At 37.2% G+C, this 19,124-nt stretch overlaps 1 protein-coding gene and 1 pseudogene across 2 annotated transcripts in view; one reads left to right on the top strand and one right to left on the bottom strand.

Annotated features, from left to right (window-relative positions):
- The first annotated feature begins 4,664 nt into the window (after positions 1-4,664).
- Positions 4,665-13,231, top strand: LOC306886078 (N-acetylaspartate synthetase-like). The gene is made up of 3 exons (XM_079442950.1): positions 4,665-5,418; positions 6,537-6,701; positions 11,315-13,231. The coding sequence occupies exons 1-3, from the start codon at positions 5,103-5,105 to the stop codon at positions 11,680-11,682; spliced, it is 849 nt and encodes a 282-aa protein (XP_079299076.1). The 5' UTR covers positions 4,665-5,102; the 3' UTR covers positions 11,683-13,231.
- A 5,625-nt stretch (positions 13,232-18,856) lies between these two features.
- LOC306881170 (DNA polymerase nu-like) overlaps positions 18,857-19,124 on the bottom strand; it is a 50,650-nt pseudogene continuing 50,382 nt past the window's right edge. Inside the window, exon 21 of the transcript in view lies at positions 18,857-18,909. The product of the transcript in view is annotated as a DNA polymerase nu-like (transcript). The remainder of the gene's footprint in view (positions 18,910-19,124) is intronic.

Genomic DNA, 19,124 nt, shown 5'->3' with positions numbered 1-19,124 from the left:
CAAAAACACTCATTTAGATCACCACAATAAAGAGTCAACCCTTGTGACTTTCTATTCTTTTACGGAGCACAATTTAACAAATATATATATTTTATGATTTTTATATTTCTACTATTTCTATTATTTTTTCTCAGAACTTTTACTTTGTGCCTTCAGTTTGAAAACCTCTGCTTTGAAACAGTAAAACAAGCCTGCTTAATTCTTACCCCTTTTCTAATGACCTCTACTTTACCTTTACCACAATTTAAACGTGTACAATCTTTCTCTACTAATTCTCTGTTATAAATCTCTAGTTTCTGCACTACTCTGATTTATCTTTGAAATGCATTATTGCACTGCTGTTTTTTGTTGGCTCCTGAATGATAAACTGCTTGTCAACATTTTAAGATGCTTTTAATGAAAGTATCTGCTAAATCAGTGGTTCTCTAAAAGTGTGTGTGGTACGTGGTACGCAGAGGAATCTCTGAATTAAATATATATTAGGCCGCGTGTCCACCAAAGAGTTTTTTTTTTTTTCCAAGGCTAGCAAATTTTTTCAATTCTTTAAAATGGGAGCGTCTTTTTCATGCTGAGCACATTTCTGTCTGTTACTTCAGCGGATATCCCATATCATAGCATCCACAGCGTCTAAACTGAAGAAAAATAATAAATAATAATAATAATTACGCTGCCCTTTTAAGCACTCACAGCTGACTTTGGTGGACACGTGGCCTGATTGTTACTTGCAGCTGCACATACAGTCTCTGTTGTTATTATTTTTTTACTTTTTATTAACTGTACTGTACTTAAAGATTAAATGAAAATGTATTGTAGCTACTTAAAGAGTGAAATAAAAACTGTACTTAAGTGTTAAGTACAATACATTTTCATTTAATCTTTATTTAAGTACAGTTTTTTAACATTGAAGTAGGTCTACAGTAGAGTTTTTATATCACTTTTAGGTATAAGATGTTTTTATTTAATAATTAAGTTTTTTTATTTACCTGGAATTAAGCACGGTGCAGTGTTAATGTTCAAACTGTGTATTTACAATGTTTTAATTGGCTGACAATAATAAATATTCTTATTGGGAATAAAGATGACTCGTTTTTTTTAACTGTGCATAGTGCTATATTTTAATCTCGGTCATAATGGTGGTACTTGGAAAGCCAAATATTTTCTGAGGTGGTACTTGCTGTAAAAAGTTTGAGAACCACCGTGCTAAATGATTACATGGAAAACACCCAAACTGTCACTGACTGAATTTGACACTTTCTCTTGACCCCTAAATTTTGTTGGATTGGATTAATCAACAATTAAGATTACTAGCATTGGTGGATTAATACAAATACCTAATATTTTCATGTCTCTTTTCTTTTCTATTTTCCTAACCTCATAAAGTCCCTGAGAATAAAATATGATACTTACAGCAAGCAACACAAGAAGGTCACATTGGTTCAGCTTGGGGGAAGGACCTCACCTGACCCATGTTGTTTTGGGTGAACACCATTCACGGTTGTGTGTGTTCAGTTGATAGATCAGAGGACAAGGCTATTAACACATGCTGGTTAGTTCTCTCCCTCATTCTGCCACTTCCTCTTGCTCTGATTTTATGAGTTACTAGCAAAGCTCTGTGAGAAATATCAGTCCCATCTGTATTAGTCCCTTTCTATTCTGCTGTACTTCTATTTATCTTACGCTAATCACATATTAGTTAATGAATATAAATATGAATTCTTATAGTTAATCAGTATGTGCATATAATTATGAATATACTATTTCTTATACATTTTTTAAATAATAGAAATAAATGATTACCAAAATAAATAAACACTTTATGGAGCAAGGGAAAGACTGTAAAAAAACAAAACAACAACAGAAAAATGTACTTGTAGTTGTCATCCATGACAAGTTTGTTTGGTCTGACTCCAACATTGGCTCATTGTTGTATTGAAAATCAAAAAGACAAGAAACAAACAATTAAAGAGAAAGAGAAAAAAAAATCAAGTCAGATTACATTTCTTCCATTCTTTATCTAGAGTGAGGCAAAGCAGCTCAAACATGACGTCCAACAATCTAATGAATAAATAATCAGGCAAAACAATTCCAGACATTTCAGACACACATAAATGTATAATGCAAAAAAGGATTGCACATTAAACAGATCTGATCAGTTATGTTCAGCTGAATTGGTTAACTTACCGTAAAGAAGTACAGGTGCTGGTCATAAAATTAGAAAAAGTTAAAATTAAAGGAAATAAACATTTGAAATATATCAGTCTGTGTGTAATGAATTAATCTAATATACAAGTTTCACTTTTTGAATGGTATTACTGAAATAAATCAACTTTTTCATGATATTCTAATTTTATGACCAGCACCTGTATATGAAATGATTTAGAGTTCATAATTGAAATAATTAACTGACAGGGCATAAACATACTATTTTGTTTAGCTTTTGTTTAAAATATATACATAAATGCACTGGTATAATGGTAAAACAGAGTAGTTTGTCAGTGCCTTTTCTTTGGAAATAAACAGATAAACAGACTCATTTCTAAAAGTCTTTTCTCTCTCCATGTTAGGCAACGCTTTGAGGAGTGACATTTAAATCAGGATAAACATATATTGTCTTTATAGGTTACCCTATCACATCAAACACATTTTGACAAACGACAAATGGTGTTATGTATTGCAGAAAGACACAGTACCATTCAAAAATTTGTGGTAAGACTTCATTCAGAAAGGCTACATTAACTGATCAAAAGTGACAGTAAAGACATTTAGAATGTTACAAAAGATTTAATAAGAAATAAATGCTGCTCTTTTAAACTTTCTGCTAAGCAAAAAAAAAAATTAACATTTTTTTTTTTTAAATCCTGTATCAGTTTCAATAAGGCATCACAGCTGTTTTTTGAGAAATGTTTCTTAGAATGATTTCTGAAGGATCATGTGACACTGAAGACTGGAGTAATGGCTGTTGAAAATTCAGCTTTGATTGACATAATAAATGGCATTTTAAAATTAAATTATAGATCTTTTATTGTAACATTTCACAATATTATTGTTTTTTCTATATTTTTTATTAAATAAATGCATCCTTGGTGACCAATAAGAGAACAATGTAAATATTGACCAACTGGAAAGCAAGGTGAAAAATGTGAATACAGCCATTCACATTTTTCAAAACAACCTCAATTCCAGATAATCTTCTTGTGCCTTTTGAGGTGTCTATCAAGAGCAAGGTTATGAAGACTCTCATTCGCTGATATCCCACACAGTATGAAACACAATCCTAATTTCTTACTTAAAAGACAGAATGGCACACTAAGTGGAGTTATCATTGACTCATGACTCATTTTTGCAGAAACGAGTCATGTTGAGCAATGCTAATTCTGCACCCTGTAGAAAATTGAGGAGTGTTACTCAAAGACCCACTGACCCACCATCACAACCCTTGCCAATCCTGGATCACAAACTAACGCATGTGCTTACAAACACACACACACACACACTTCCATTCATGGGGGGCCCTGGCCATCAGTCATAACAATCACTGGCTCCTCCAGACCGGCCGCGTGCACGCAGATGCTGATGCTGAGAAAACACCGCATCTTCCCCAGAGCTATAAACCCCGCGCTTCCCGGCTTTTTAAATTGTTGAGGGATGTCGATTTCGCTTTATAGCGCATGTAAGGTATAACTGCTCAAACATTAAGAAAAAAGACGACTCTTCTCGTCTGAGAGGGGGAGGGGCTGGGAGAGTAAGGGCGGGAGGAGATCCAGTCTAAACTAGTTCTGTACAATAGGCCTACGCCTGGAATGCGACCTTATTCTGGACAACACCCGAGGCGTTTAAAACTGACACTGGCGTAATCTGGACACGTGGCATGTAAACAGGGGTGATTTAGTTTATTCTTGAGATAGAAATGTAAAAAAAAAAAAAGAACAGATAAAAGATAAATCAAGCACTTCATGTGGGAATCCAAAGAAAGTGTTTCCTATCTCACATCTCATAGGTATTACTCTCATAATTCTTTTATAAACGGATTATCTTGATTTCAGTGTAGTGAGATTTTCAATGTACAATAAACGTGTTATACATGAAACAAGACTTTCGTGTAAAAATAAATAAATAAATGATTGCATACTTTTACAAAAATAAACAAAAAGTCTCACATAGCCTATCTATATCAGTGGCCACCTAAATAACTAATACAAGTATATCTCTTGCGCGTGCACCTTTGAGAAATACAAAAGGAAGAAACAGCCTTGAGTTGACAGACGACATTAGGTTTGGACATGAGACAACTGCTGTTAGTGGTCGCTCATACTTTATTGTGCTTTTTGTGCACTACACACGACGGTATTCTGTACATAAGCGCAAAACATCCACGACTACTCATATTCATAAGCGCTTTAACGACAAATATGTCAAAAGTCGTTTAGGACTAGCGCACATGGCCATGATGGGGATCTGGGGTCTCAGGAAGAAAGGCGTGTGCTGGATGAGCTTAAACCGGAGCGTAACATTGCAGTAAAAGTGTCACTCACACGCGCGTAAAACACGCAGCCCTGCGCACGCTGGTAAGATGCCAGTGGATGAAGCCCGTCAATATTTGCACATGCACTGTAAAATGTGCAGCCAGGCCGGGTGTCGCGGATGCACGCAGACTGATGTTGCGCAGCATCGCCGTGACGTTGCTGATACTGCAATCGCGCGCGGGGTTCATGGCGACACCTCGCACATCATACGAAGCTGTGGGTTCACCCTCCTCCCAAAACACAAACATGTGAGGAATTTCGCCGGTGTACTGACGGGGGCAAAAATACTTTGTTTCAAAAAGACACGTTACGGTGTGTCTTTGGTGCTTTCGCCTCCCACTGCCGTCATGTGGCACGACGCCGCATCCAATCAGGGAGATGAGGAGAACACCCACACCCCAGAATCTGAATGCGGTTTTGGCGCATTATAAATACCGCTTGTGATGCACCGGCAAGCCTCGGTCGTGAGGAAGCTCAGGGTTGCAGTAGTACTTCAGTCTTTTTTCTTTCCATAACAAAGAAGACCATCATCCATCTTTTGTTTTTCTCCCCAATTTCAGTTCATTTCAGGCCAGTTGCATGCATTGTTCGTCTCCCAAAATGGTTTGCGAGACTAAAATCGTTGCAGACGAGCACGAGGCCATAGCTGGGACCAAAAAAGATTCAATTATAGTTTCCTCCGCGCAAATGTGGACGTCTTCTTCGCCTTCTCCCAGTGTGATCGAGAGTAAGGTGGAAAAACGGGACCAGGTTTTTATTCGCGAGTTTGAACGTTCAGACCATAAGGAGGTGCGCCGGATCTTCACCGAGGGAATCATGGAGCGGATACCCAATTCGGCATTTCGGGGGCTAAAACAGCAAACTAGAACCCAATTTATCTATGCTTTTCTCACAGGTATGTGGTCAAACCGTGGGTATACGATGAGCGTAACGGGTTTTTCTGCAACATGTGAAAATAAGCTCTGAGCTGTTTGAGTTCATATATAAGTTAAAATGAAAGGATCGAACTAAAACGACGAGCCCAGTCAATTCAGACATTTTATGCTAAAAACTGTTTTTTTCTCAGCACGTAAATCACTAAATCTTTTTTTTCCGTAAAAAATCCCAGTGAACATCAGTAAAGGAGTCACAAAGGCAGCAGCAGATCAGAGCATGCAGGACCGGTGAATGAATGAATGAATCCCGCGCAACAGCACTGCGTTCCCCACATACGCCTCCTGTTAGTGCACGAAGTTGTGCTTGTTGCCTGTTGAATTATATATTACGTTTTATTTACAGAGAATTAATAACGTGTAATATGTAATGATTTATTTCCTTTTCATGTTTACTAATCATTTTCAGTGGTTTTCAACTACAGGCGGTGTAACCGAGCACAGTGGCGATCTGGCTAGACAGCAACACTGAAAATGTACTTATGCCACACAGCTGAAAAGAATGAGGTGCTTTAACAGTGTCCATAAACGTGCATACTGTACGCTTAGAAAGTACGCTGCATCACTGTACACATAGTGCGACAATTGTTTCTCAAATATATTAATCATAAAGGCTAATTTTTGAGTAGCGAAGACCTTGTGAGCACATTTTATAGTATGCTGGAGTTGAAAGCACGTCTGTGTTGACAGTAAACAGTGCGCATCGTGTTGCAGTGGAGTGTGTGGATAATGCATGAAGTGAAACATGCACAGTGGTGCAGCGAGACAGATGTGCTCAAGTGCGCCATCTTGTGTTAACGTCCTCGGCATACGCATACTCTGATTTCATTGGGTTTAATTACAGCCCCGTTATAGCGCCCATTAAATTTCCAGGCAGTACAAATGTATAAAGTTAGTGCCCTTTTCTTTTTAAACAGGATACACTGTGTAATTACTTTGCATTACACCTCACTGCTCAGGGTGTCTGCACACTCCTAGTGTGTGCACATTTGATGTCTGTTTGTCTCTCCTCTGCCAAAAATCAAACATTTGATTCTCTTTTCTGACAGGTGTCGTTTATTTTTCTTCCATTTCTCCATAGTAATGTGCTATGTTATGACCAAATCCTTCACACTGACCTTCTGCACACCCTTTATTCTAATGGGTGCACGTTATTACTACAGCAGAAAAGTCATTCTCAGCTACCTGGACTGTGCTCTGCATACTGATATGGCTGACATTGAGGCATATTACATGAAACCCACAGGTAAGATGTAATTTCAAGCACACACATTCACACAAAATTGTCCTCACAACTAGGTTTTCAACAAGTTTTGCTACATTTGTGAGGACATTTTAAGAAAATACGGCCCTCACAAGTATAGCCAAACCTGGACATACATATAAACTACTGTTCAAAAGTTTGAGTCTCTAAGATTTCTTTTAAAAACAAGGCTGCATTTATCTGATCAAAAATACAGTCCAAAATAAATAAATTTAAGGTTCCTTCAGAAATCATTCTGATATGTGATTCTTTGATGAATAGATTTTTTTCTAAATATAATTTTTTTGTGACGGGGTCTTTACTGTCTTATAAGTCTTTACTGTCACTTTTAATCAATCTAATGCGTCCTTGCTGAATAAAAATATATATTTATTAAAAAAAATGTTATTGGCAAACTTTTGAATGGTATTGTATGCACTTAATGTTTGTCTGGAGATTCTGTGGTGTATAAGCAGTTCATTGTATTATTGAAGTCTAATATATATTAAAAAAATGACTATATATTATTATATAATAATGTATGATGTATAAACATGTTTATGCCAAATAGCACCTGGGCACTTGATAGGGAGTATATTTATGCTAATCACTATAAACTACAAATTTCATTACTGAAATATTAACATTTTACTTGAGAAGAGAGAATTTTTTTTTTTCAATGTATAGATATCCCACAATGCACCAGCTTCCCCAATCAAACATTTATCTCACCAGAACAAATACTCTCAGGATCGGTACCGGTGATACTGAGGTTAAATACTGCACTTCAGAAGTCCAAGAGGGGATGAATAGCTGATGTGTAGCTTTAATGCGGAAGACTCATGAAATATGCAGAAAGTCTCTCTCAGTTCTGCTCTTGAGGATAACTGTTTGGAGTCATGTGGCCCTATTGATTGAAGGTAGGAAAAATGCTGAGACAAACTGTATTGCGGTAAACTCAGAATTACAGCTATAATCCTTAATGTACCCCAAAATTAAAAAATAATTTCCTCTTGTAACTAACTTTAAGCACAAATAGAACAAACATAGAATTTAGTGATAAACTGAGCAAATACTTTTCTGAAGTGGATAAATTAGCAGTACAGTACAGTAAAGAGACAAACTGTGTCTGTGATTGTGATACAGTAGTAAACATACTAATAATTACTGCAGATATTACTAAAAGTACACTTGGAAAGAGGAATTGTTTGTCAGATAGTAGTAGCATGAGTAGATTGAGTGCTGGGTGGCTGAAATCTTTTATTACTCTATGGGCTTTCCCCAGACAGCGTTAGTATAAAGACAGACATTTATTGCTGATAAACTCTGCTGCAACACTTCACGGTCATATTCAGAACAGCTGACATACCAAACAACCAGATGCTGCTGGTCAGAAAGCTCTCTCCAATTCATCGCTTGAAGTTTCAAAGGGTCTCTTTTACACCCCTAGTGCACACGTATATTAGATCTGGACCTGTGTGCGCTGTCTGTTTCCGCACACTACTGACTCAGAATGAGTCAAGCAGATTTGCTCTGTCATCAGACACTATTAGAAATATATGCCAACACATAAGTTGACAAGAAAATATCCCTGCATGTTAGAGACAGTAAAACAAATTCATCATAATAGCCAATTCACACTGCACCGAGAGACACAAACCACCGGCGTCAGTATTCACTCAGACATTCCAAGACCAGACAAAAGATAACGGAGGGTAACACACTGATCCGGCAAAGCCTGAATAACATGTTTGTTGCCCTTTGTGTGTGTCTCATGGTGCTGTGTGAATTGGCTTTAGAAGTCTATTGTGCGTGCCCTGGAGAATGACGTAAGGGTCACATAAAATGATACACTCCCATAAAGTTCAAAGGGTCTGTACAAAAAAGAAAGAATTAATACTCTCATTAATCAAGGATGCATTAATTGATAATTGTGACAGTAAAGACTTGTTACAGAAAATGTCTATTTCAAATAAATGCTGTTCTTATTAACTTTGTTCATTAAAGAATCCTAAAAACAATTACCATTTTCAAATTTAATAATAATAATAAATGTTTCTTGAGCACTAAATCAGCATATCAGAATGATTTCTGAAGGATGATGTGACATTGAAGACTGAGTAATGGCTACTATAAATTCAGCTTTGTCATCACTGGAATACATTTAATTTTAAAATAGAATATATATATATATTTACATGTTAATTTTTCTAAATTTAATGCATCCTTATTGAATGAAAGTATTTCTTTATATAAAAATAGTTGTTAGTCCATGGCGTAGACAGTTTCTCTGCATACAGGCTTCTTATGTAGTCCTGCATCAAATGAAAGAGAGAATTGAAGTCTGGGGTCAGGAAATGGGGGAAGGTGTGAATCAAAGCCCCGCTGCGAGTATGTATGGTAGTTTTGTTTAGTGGCAGCATGCAGACAAAGAATTCTCCCAAGGGATTTTCTCACTTGCTATGCTAATGTGGAATCCTGCATCTGAGGAGGGAACGGTAAAAAAATAAATGGGTTATCTGCCAGGGTGAGCTACATGTTTCTTTCATGCACTAAACACTTATTTGGAGTGGTGTATAACATTGCAGGCACAGGATTTCTGTCAGACACTAGGAAGATAACGCTTTAAATATGTGAAAATACACAGACAGATTTGTTATGCTACCTATGCTAGTCATTAATGACAACATTAAATGGTATTTGTGAAACATTTAATTTCCTTAATGTGATGTGAAACTGCATATTCAGCAGGAAATAATGTGAGATTGGACTTTAATTTTATCCATCTGGATTTGATTGGATCATAAAATGTTCAATATTATTAGCTAATGGTATTTTTATCCATTTTAGTGGCCTTGCACATATACAAGTGAAACATTTATCAGACAGCTGAGGAGGGGGTTGTGCAAATGTGTGTGTGTGTGAAGTAAAACTAATGAGTGTACAGCAGGACGTTCAGTCACACGGTGATTAATAGTGCTCCTCAGCACCGAAGCTAATGCAGCCATGACACACACACACCTCTCTGTGTGATATATCAGTATGTCGCAACATAGCATAGGGATATTCTTAGGACTACAACTACAACTTAGTATTACTTTACATAGAAAGATTGCAACTCCTTTTACATAAATATTACACTTATGCAGTATTTGATATATTTTATGTTGTGCTTCTACTTGATGTTCAACTAACGCAGCATAACGAGTTTCCTGATTTTAGAAGATACTGTTGACTAGATGTTTAATGTGTTGAACAGGGAGGATTTAATCTTGGGAGATAGAAAAGAGTGTATCAAGTTAATAGACTTATAAAGATGATTATAACATTTATGATGATTAACAATTAATATGCAAGATGGAAGATAACATCATTTAAAGCACATCTGTTTAGACATACCTTTGCCTGTCCATATACAGTACTTGTTTTTTCTTGGAGAAACCTGAGCTTAGTCCTGTCTTTGTGTATTTGTATTCTTTGTAGCTTCTGTGGGACAGATGCGACAGTCCTGCCCCTTTCCGTATTTATCTCCTTTCTTTCTGCAACTCCATAAGTAATTTAAGTTAGTTCAGCAGAACAAAACTGAGCCTCACAAGCATAAACACTGTTTAATATGAGAAAAACAATGTGTAAGTTTAGAAATACCATAATCCGCTCCTGTCCTGATCTGACCTGCAGATGACAGTTGACATACCCGACAAGAAAAAAGTGCACTTAATCCGGTAATTCCAAAAACACTTCCCAAATTCCCCTAACTCATGGAATTCTGAGAATTATTAAGGCAAGTCATCAGTGGTGATGTAATCAGCACTTGAGCGTGTAAAAACAGGTTTTAATTACGTCAATCATGGGACTCACCAATACATTTCAATACATTTGATGGTGCACATTTTATGGCTCTTCCTATAACAACACATTGTAAACAAATCATTTTGACAGCTTTTCCATTGCACATTAAAAGATGAAGATAACAATTAGCTAATCACAAATGTGTCTTCCATGTGTTATATTCTATTAATAGCACATTTGGGCTTTTGTAATTCCGGGCAATTGGAATTGAATTTGACTGGCATGATCCATAAATACAGACTGCTACACAGTTACTCTTTAATGTGGTTTCATATTTCAGAACACTAATGCACATCGCTCTATACAGTATCTCCAGGTGAACATAACTTTGTTTTCAGAGTTTGTAAAATGCATAAGGTTGATCACGTGAGAAAGGTGTGCTAAATGCATATAACATATACTTGAAAAGATTTTAACTCTGCTTTACTATTTTACTGCAGCACGTTTATTGGATATTAGCAAGGTAGCTTGAATAGCCTCTCATCGGCTATCCTATTGAATTGATTTTCTATATAATGTAAGATAAATGGATTTCAATTTGTCTAGAACTGAATGATTTGATTGGCTTGATGTTCTAACGATGAGAGGTTTTGAAAAGCAGCTCATTCTATGATGAATATTAGATTGAGATGGAAGTAAGCATGACCCTAGAGGGCAGAAAAAGGTCTTACTCTTTCACTTTAAATGAAAACGAGACTTTTACAAATAGTTGGCAAAGGTTTACTCTAAAGACAAAACTGATAATCTCTTTATTTTGATTTCCACAGGCTCTTGTTTCTGGGTGGCAGTTTTGCAAGGCCAGGTTGTGGGCATCGTGGCAGCGCAAGGCCGAGAAGACGACAACACCATGGAACTCCGTCGCATGTCAGTGGATTCTCACTTCCGTGGAAAAGGCATCGCTAAGGCTCTGGGTCGACGTGTTCTAGAATTTGCCATGTTAAACAACTACTCGGCCGTGGTTCTGGGAACAACTGCAGTCAAGATGGCCGCCCACAAGCTGTACGAGTCTTTGGGTTTCCGGCGAGTGGGAGAGACCAAGGACTACACGCTGCCTGGGATGACCCGTTCACTGCTGGAGAGGCTCTTCTTCCAGATTCGCTACAGCCGGTACCGATTGCAGCTTCATGAAGAGTGAGAGACAGACAGATAACATGAGCGCAGAAGATAGAATATAAACGACAATGCCGGCAATGACCCTGAACCACCCACTGACCCGGTCCTCTTCTTCTACCTATTTATTTATGTTTTGGCCTTTTTAAAAAAAAAAGTCATATATGTTCCTACAACCTTTATTTTTATTCATTTAAATTTTTATGCTTATTTTCGTGATCATTGTTTTTGAGGGATCATTGTTTCATTCCTTTGACCACACTGGATGTTTTTGCTCTTATTCTTTCTTTTCATGGTCATCTTTCCCTGACACCATGAACAAATGAATAGCCCCAATGAGTTTATCTTAATTGGATATAAATGTAAATTTGTTTGCAGTGACAGATTCCCCCTTGAAACACATCAAGGCAGCTAAATTCTGCCTCTGACCTTTTTTCCAAACCATTCTATAGGCCGATCCACAGAGTAGCACATACCACTTTAAACAAAGTTCATGATCCAGTGGACATCGGAACTGGAGGGAAGGAGGAAAGTAAGGTTTGATCCACCTTTTCAGATGCCACCTTCCTCATGAGGAAGTATGTTTGAAACTTGCAACAGCAGCAGTCTGGTGGAGTCAAACAGTCCAACTAATTGTAATTTTTAGTCCAAAGCACAGACTTTTTAACTGTGTCTAACCAATGCACAAAGCCAGTGATTTATATCCCTAAGCATCCCTCGTTTAATAGGTTACGATAACAACTTTGCAATATAATCTTTATTTGTTTTGTTAAGCAGGTTCCTAGTGCTGAGCCACATTATCAACATTAAGAAAGGTCAGAAATTACTAGAAAAACATGAATGTTCATCATGTTAAAGAGAACGATAAAGAAAAAGATGTTTCTTTACACATTATTTGGCTGACATAAAAGTTTACAGATATAATTGCTACAGAAAAGTCACTTTTCTGAAATCTAGAAAAAAATTCACTTGAAATCTGATCCTAAAAGTACACACATTTCATATACTGTGATAATCTGCATCACACAGTTGTCACTGATTCTATTTGTTTACCGATTTGATGAAGCTTTAATAATGACTTAATTAAACTTTCGTACACTTTGTGGGTAATATCACAATTTGGGTTTGGGGAAAAATACTTACTACAAAGTTGCTGAATTGTGGTCATGCTTCCCAGTCTGATATTGCTCCTCCGATGCAGTATCTAAAATACAAACAAAGCAAAAACAAATGCAATCAGACGCCAAGTGTACTCAAATTCATTCAAGCAGCAATGTAACTGATAAAACCAAATTAAACTGAGCACAAATCTAAATTTAGAAAAATATTACAAAAAAGGGACTGTATAAGTAAACAATATATAAGGTTTTATATTCTGCAACTATTCAATATGTATATGTAAAATGTTTGAATACATATATATGACATACCCATAATCTCTCTGTCTCTATCCTCCTATCAAAGTACCAGCACAGGGAGAGATACAAACCACAATGAGCCTCATCTGTGACATAATGTTGTATAAAGTTAAGAAACTAAATGTGATTTAAAATACATAGAAGTAACACGTAGTGAAAAAAAAAAAAAAAAATTACAAACATGAACACCGTCAGTTTTCCTCAATTTTAACCCCACCCCCATCTGAATATCTGACTGCAACCCTGGGCCAGACCTCTCCCTCCCTTACGCCCCCACCCTTTAACCCCACCCCCATCTCTGCATGCGCCACGGAGTCTTGTTGCGCTGCCTTTTTCCCATTCTAGCTTGTACTATCCCCATACCTCCCTCCCTCTGTGATGTCACAGTAGCAGTGTGGAGAGTTGTGGGCATGGCTTAGAATGTGAGATGGGCGGGGTCTACCAAATAATAGGACTACCCACCAGCTTGCTGCTTCAATGACATCACAGCTGCCAATAGTAGAATGCAAAAGCAATGCAAGTTTGTGGCATGCCTCTGTACCTGGTTTGTGCGTACGGTGCCTGCCCTGGTAAAGAAGTATATTTAAAACTATGTAAAACAAGCTTCTTTTTTTAACTGAACATATAACAAATATGTGTTTCATTGTTCAAAGAAATTGTTGTTGCATGAAACGTCTTTGAAAGAAAAATGAGCAAGAAAATACCATCCTTTACATGGCAAGTCTTAAAAGTGGAGCTGTTTCTTTTGATATTTCTATGTAATTTCAGTTCATTCTAAAATTCTTACTGTCATCTTTTAGGATATTGTGAAATGTCCTTTTTCTCGTAAGAAAGCCTTGAACATTGTTAATCTGAATGCGCTGTTTTGACTGCAGTTCAGTTACGTGACGCTTCTCACTTTACTTATGAGGACGTCTTTATTTTAGCCATGTGGGTTGAAACAAAAAGGCACCAAGAAAGCAATTCACTAGACACAGCTTTGCCAGTCAAATTAGACAAAGCATTCACCTGTCTCTCTTAAAATTGACTCATTAAGTGGCCAGTTAAGCTGGGTTTGAATGCACTTAACATCCTTAAGAAGAAAGGTCGGGCTGATTAAATCCAAGTTGGGATATTTAAACTATGAACAAGAAAGGCAGTGTAAACCTAAAGCAATCAGGCTACAGATCGCTTACCTGAGATCTTGTGAAACATTTACGCTAAACTGTGAAAGGCCAAAACAATCCACAAATAATCAAACACATAAATGAAATACAGTATGAAAACACATAAGGAGCACAAAGTTGTATTCAATCCAACATTTAGTAATCAGTATCAGATCAACTGGAAAAATCACACAAATGTCTTAATGGGATTTACCATAGTGCTGGCAGATGTGAATGTACACGGCAATCAGCAATGTATTGCATATTTTGAAGATCCAGATTCGAACAGTGTTTGATGTACTTGAGGTCTTTTGCTATGAGTGTTATTCTTATACTGTAGTGCAACTGCCTTGAAAATCCTTATCTTATTATTCTGAATGCAGTTAGCATGGGATTGGGGATTTCATGTATAAGGTGCATGTATTGCTGCCAGATTGAAGAGAGCCTTATTGTAATGCTAAAATTGCAAACAAGTGCAAGAACACTATGATCACTGCTTGTGTTTAACTAATCTGTTGACCAGTCTCTGATCGTGCCGCTAGTTTTGCACATGCTAAAACGTTTGCACATGCTAAAGGCTCAATTAAATTAGATTTATGTATACAGTTAGTGTCATATGTGGGTTTAGACTGGTGACTTGATTGGCTAATGAATGTCTGTGAAAGTTGGAGCAGTGCTCAAGACAGTGGCCTAGTTGTTAAGCAAGGATAAGAAGCTGGGGTTTTACCCAAGTCTTAAAAAAAAAGAAGAAAAAAAAAGAAATAAAGTGCATTCTTTGTATATACATTTCTAGTGTTAGTTCAAAAGAAAAGTTGATGATAAGGCATTCAGATTGACCTTGGTAAGATGCATGAAAGAGATGGCTGCTAAGAATGTTTTACTTAGAGGAGAAGGGAGTCAGAGAAAATTCACAATGGTAGATGGTATTGCTTCATCACTGTCACCCTTTAGGTGATGCATGGAATAAGCCAAGGCACCAAAGTGTGGAGCTGCTCCCTTCTCCCTTCATTTTCTAGGTTGAAAGCACTCCCTTAATTGTGGCTTCAAGTGGCAAGGAGTTAGTGGCACTTGTAGCACAATTGTATGATTATTTTATTTTTAGTTTCTTTTTTAAATAAGAGTTTGTCTCATATGCTTATCTATGATCCACTACAATGCATTAACAGTATTTTTTAAAAGTTAAATTTGCCAAAGTCGAGATGTTTGCTGTATTTCATTTAATTTCTTTTGCCGTTTGTCTTTAAGATGTTGTCACAACTCATCTTTATAGAATTCATTTGGAAATCAAGCCTATGTGCCATTTTATCAAGCAATAATACAAAGTATCACAGTTGGAAAAAAAAACATAAGAACATGATCCATGAGATTATAAAAATATTAAAATGCTGCATTGATGTTCAATCCCTCATACTTTACTGGTGACAGTCGCTCAGATGTTATTAGTATTGGCACAGCAACATCACCACGGGCAAGCCAAGGCCTGACAAAGTGTGAATGTGAATTTTGATTTTTTGTATATTCTCATTATGTTTTATATTTCGTCAATTCTAATTACAACTAACATGTTTACTTGCATCTTGAATTCTTCAGTTTACGGTTTTTATGTTGTACTGATATGACGCCCGCAAAAATAAGTGAAAAACCTTTGTGACTGGGTGATGCCATGGGCCTCTGAAAGTTGCGTCAAGCTCTGAACCACGATTGATCAGTCTCAAACATCCACTGTCTCCTGATTCACAAGGAGTGCAGTCTCCAACAATCTGTGACAATGATCAAAACAGAGAAATCAACACCACACAACCAGTTTTACAAGTGGCGCAATACGCACAGGTTCATATTAACAAAGCTTTTATGATTTTTCTTGAAAACAAAAACAATTAACCTTTTTTATTAACATTTTAATATATGTAAAGTTGTAAAGTGTAATTTACTGTAAATAGCATTTGGGGACATTTTATGATCATTTTGTAACAGAAACTATATGAATATAACTAAGATGTTTACACAAAATAAAAAACAACAACAACAATACACTTTGGGAAACAACTGCAAACTGAGAAACGATTCTAACAATACAATCATCTTACGTTTGTGCCAGTCAGAGCAAAAGCAACTTTCAGAGACCCTGCATCCTCTCAGCACTTATTATGGGCTTTTAGAAGCATTGTAAAGTGCTGGTGGGTTACTAATTATTGTAAATTAAGTTATGGGTAAATCCCTGGAAATACTTTGGAAATGTATGGCACTTAAAGATAATTTCACGAGTTGGCAGTAATACTTTTTCTTTGCTTTAGAAATGCTCATGTTTACAATTTCTGGTGTAAGTTGCCCCATTTATGTCAGCGTGGTCACATTTCAGTCATTGGCTGCCTGTTACTATAGAAACAAGCCCACACAAAGCACAGCAGGGAAATGATATGCAGCCATACATGGGGGCGTGGTCTAGTATGATAATGAGGGCTGGGTAGAATGGAGTTTAGGGAAACAAAAAAGGAGGTTCGAGATTCTCATTATGGTAAATCTGACCTTGCTTTACCTGTTTGGTCGCAGTGATCACCTGGTTCTTTGAGTCTGAAATCATTGTACTGCCTGAGTTTCCTTTGGAGTTTTTTTTTTTTTTTTTTTTTTTACTGCTCCCCCCACCCCCCCTTTTCTTTCATTTCCTCAATACACAGGAACTTTGTAAAGATGTAAAGAAAAGTTTTCCTGATTTATGAAAGAAAAGGATGTACATACTGTATCAATTAAAGGAACGATTCATAAAGCTTGTACACGTGTGTCTGAACAAGTTTTAAAAGCAACAAATGCACACACATCAAGGACTTTCAAAAGTTACAAACTAGTTAAATTAGGGCAAAACTATTTACCTCTTACTATGCCAATATAGTTGGAAATGCTACTGACAACAGTGATCTTTGAAGAGACCTTTGATTTGGGCCTGTCAAAAGCCTGTTTACACATCTGGTCACTTTATGCAATTTCTCTGATCCCATAGCTATCCGATCATGAAAAGACCATGTGTAAATGCCCTCCAAAATGCTTTCGAGATGCATTTAAAACCACTCCAGGAGCTGGTCTGGGACGAATTCCAGACGAAACTGGACAAGTGTAAATGCATCTGGTTGTTGAAACCACATATGCAAATTTGACTCCTCCCAAAATAGTAAAATAATAAACGTATGAGAGCGTGTTATAGGATATGTCATAGCCAGATGTGACGGTGCTAATACAATACGAATCGCCACGGATGAGTATCTCTTCAGCAAGCCAACGTGCAAACTAACGCAAATGAAACTGAAAACAAGACTCAAGACACTCAACACACAATCATCTTCATTGAAAGTAGTGAAACTAACTTATCTTTCCAGTGCTGATGGCGCGCTGTCTCTTGTTGCGGTCTTTGAACTTGAAATTACATGTTGGTGAATAAAAATATCTGTTGCTTTTGTTGACGTGAACTCTGGTAAATTTGCATATAGCGTGGGGAACTGAAGATTGGATATGTATCCATTTTGCGGGGAGACACATTTCTGTGGCCAATTGTAAATGGAACCGTTTTAATAAATCAGATAGCGATCCGATCAGAGAAAACGCATTCCGTGACCAGGTGTAAACAGGCCAACTGTAATACAGTTCTTAGCCTTAATTAATATGGAAGACTCAAATAACTTGTTTAAAACATAGCGGTAATCTCATTACTGACCCCCCATTACACATCCTAAAGGATGCTCTCTTATACCAAATCTCAGTGAGGCTGAGCACTAATTAATGACTTTAAGAGAGAACAGACAGATCATGACCTAGCAGGGTAATATTTTTCTACTCTCAGCGCCAGAATTTTAAGAACAGGCTTTCAGGGATATCATGACATTCAGAGGGGTTAAAGCCATCTGCGCTGTTACTGCCTCTGAAAACACAACAGCAACAAGCACAGCGACAAACATTTTTCAAGGGCGTATTTGTATTGATAGAGTGTACTGCAAGGGGGCACAGAAGACCTGATGCCACAGACGGACACTGAAAATCTGGGTCAGTGTGTGTGTGTGGACTGTGTACACATGAGACAGAGATACAGCAAAAGGCCAGTGGGTTTGCTTATGAAGTGCCGTGAAAACGGAAGAGATAAGATTAACGGGTTTAAAATGGAGTGAGCGAGACTTACTAAATGAGGACTGAGTTTATTAATATTCATCAGGAGACAGACGTTCCAACACAGCAGCTGAGAAACAGACAGCAGCACCATCAGTTCACCAAATCAATAATACATATGAAATGAAGTCGTCTTGATGACAGAGGCCCATATTTATTATTTGTTGAAAGATGTATTTAAGAGCATATGTCACCATAAGATGTACAAACAGTATAAATGAACAAAAAAAAGATTTAATAGCTACCTCTATTCTTGTGCAAAGAGATACTGGCTTCTAACAGTGAAGAACCGAATCCAACAGTAAAAGGATAAAAATGAATCAAGAGAAGCACCCGCCCCCCCAAAAGAACTGGTACGATCCAGCTTGTTCCTACCGTTGCCCAAGAATTGGGAACTGCAGCTGCCTGGTTACCATAGTTACGGGATGGAGAGGAAGAGCGGGAGACTCAGAGAGAAGTAGTTGTAGTGGTGCAGGGGAGGTTCATGTCACACAATGAACCCCATGATGGTCCTGTAGACAATGAGACTTTGAGGGGCACCTGAAAATAGAGATAAAAGAACTGGGATCACTAGAGTGCCTGATCCACATTGGTTGCATCCTTTAATTTTACGGTAATTTAAAGCCAGGCTGTAGGAAGGAAGGCTGTCTGGAAATGCAGTGCAGCTTAATTAGTTTTCCAATCAAACCCTATGACACAATGAATCGCCTTTATAGTGGACAAATCTGTTTGAAAGTCTGTCTGATATGATTAAG

This window comes from Barbus barbus (genome assembly GCF_936440315.1).
Source record: "Barbus barbus genome assembly, chromosome: 2".
Lineage (NCBI taxonomy): Eukaryota > Metazoa > Chordata > Actinopteri > Cypriniformes > Cyprinidae > Barbus > Barbus barbus.
This window is presented reverse-complemented; position numbering and strand designations above follow the sequence as displayed.

Coding starts and splice junctions, on each gene's coding strand:
- LOC306886078 (XM_079442950.1), top strand. CDS start 5,103: ATGCATTGTTCGTCTCCCAAAATGGTTTGCGAGACTAAAATCGTTGCA. Junction 5,419..6,536: donor TATCTATGCTTTTCTCACAG/GTATGTGGTCAA, acceptor ATTTCTCCATAG/TAATGTGCTATGTTATGACC. Junction 6,702..11,314: donor ATATTACATGAAACCCACAG/GTAAGATGTAAT, acceptor TGATTTCCACAG/GCTCTTGTTTCTGGGTGGCA.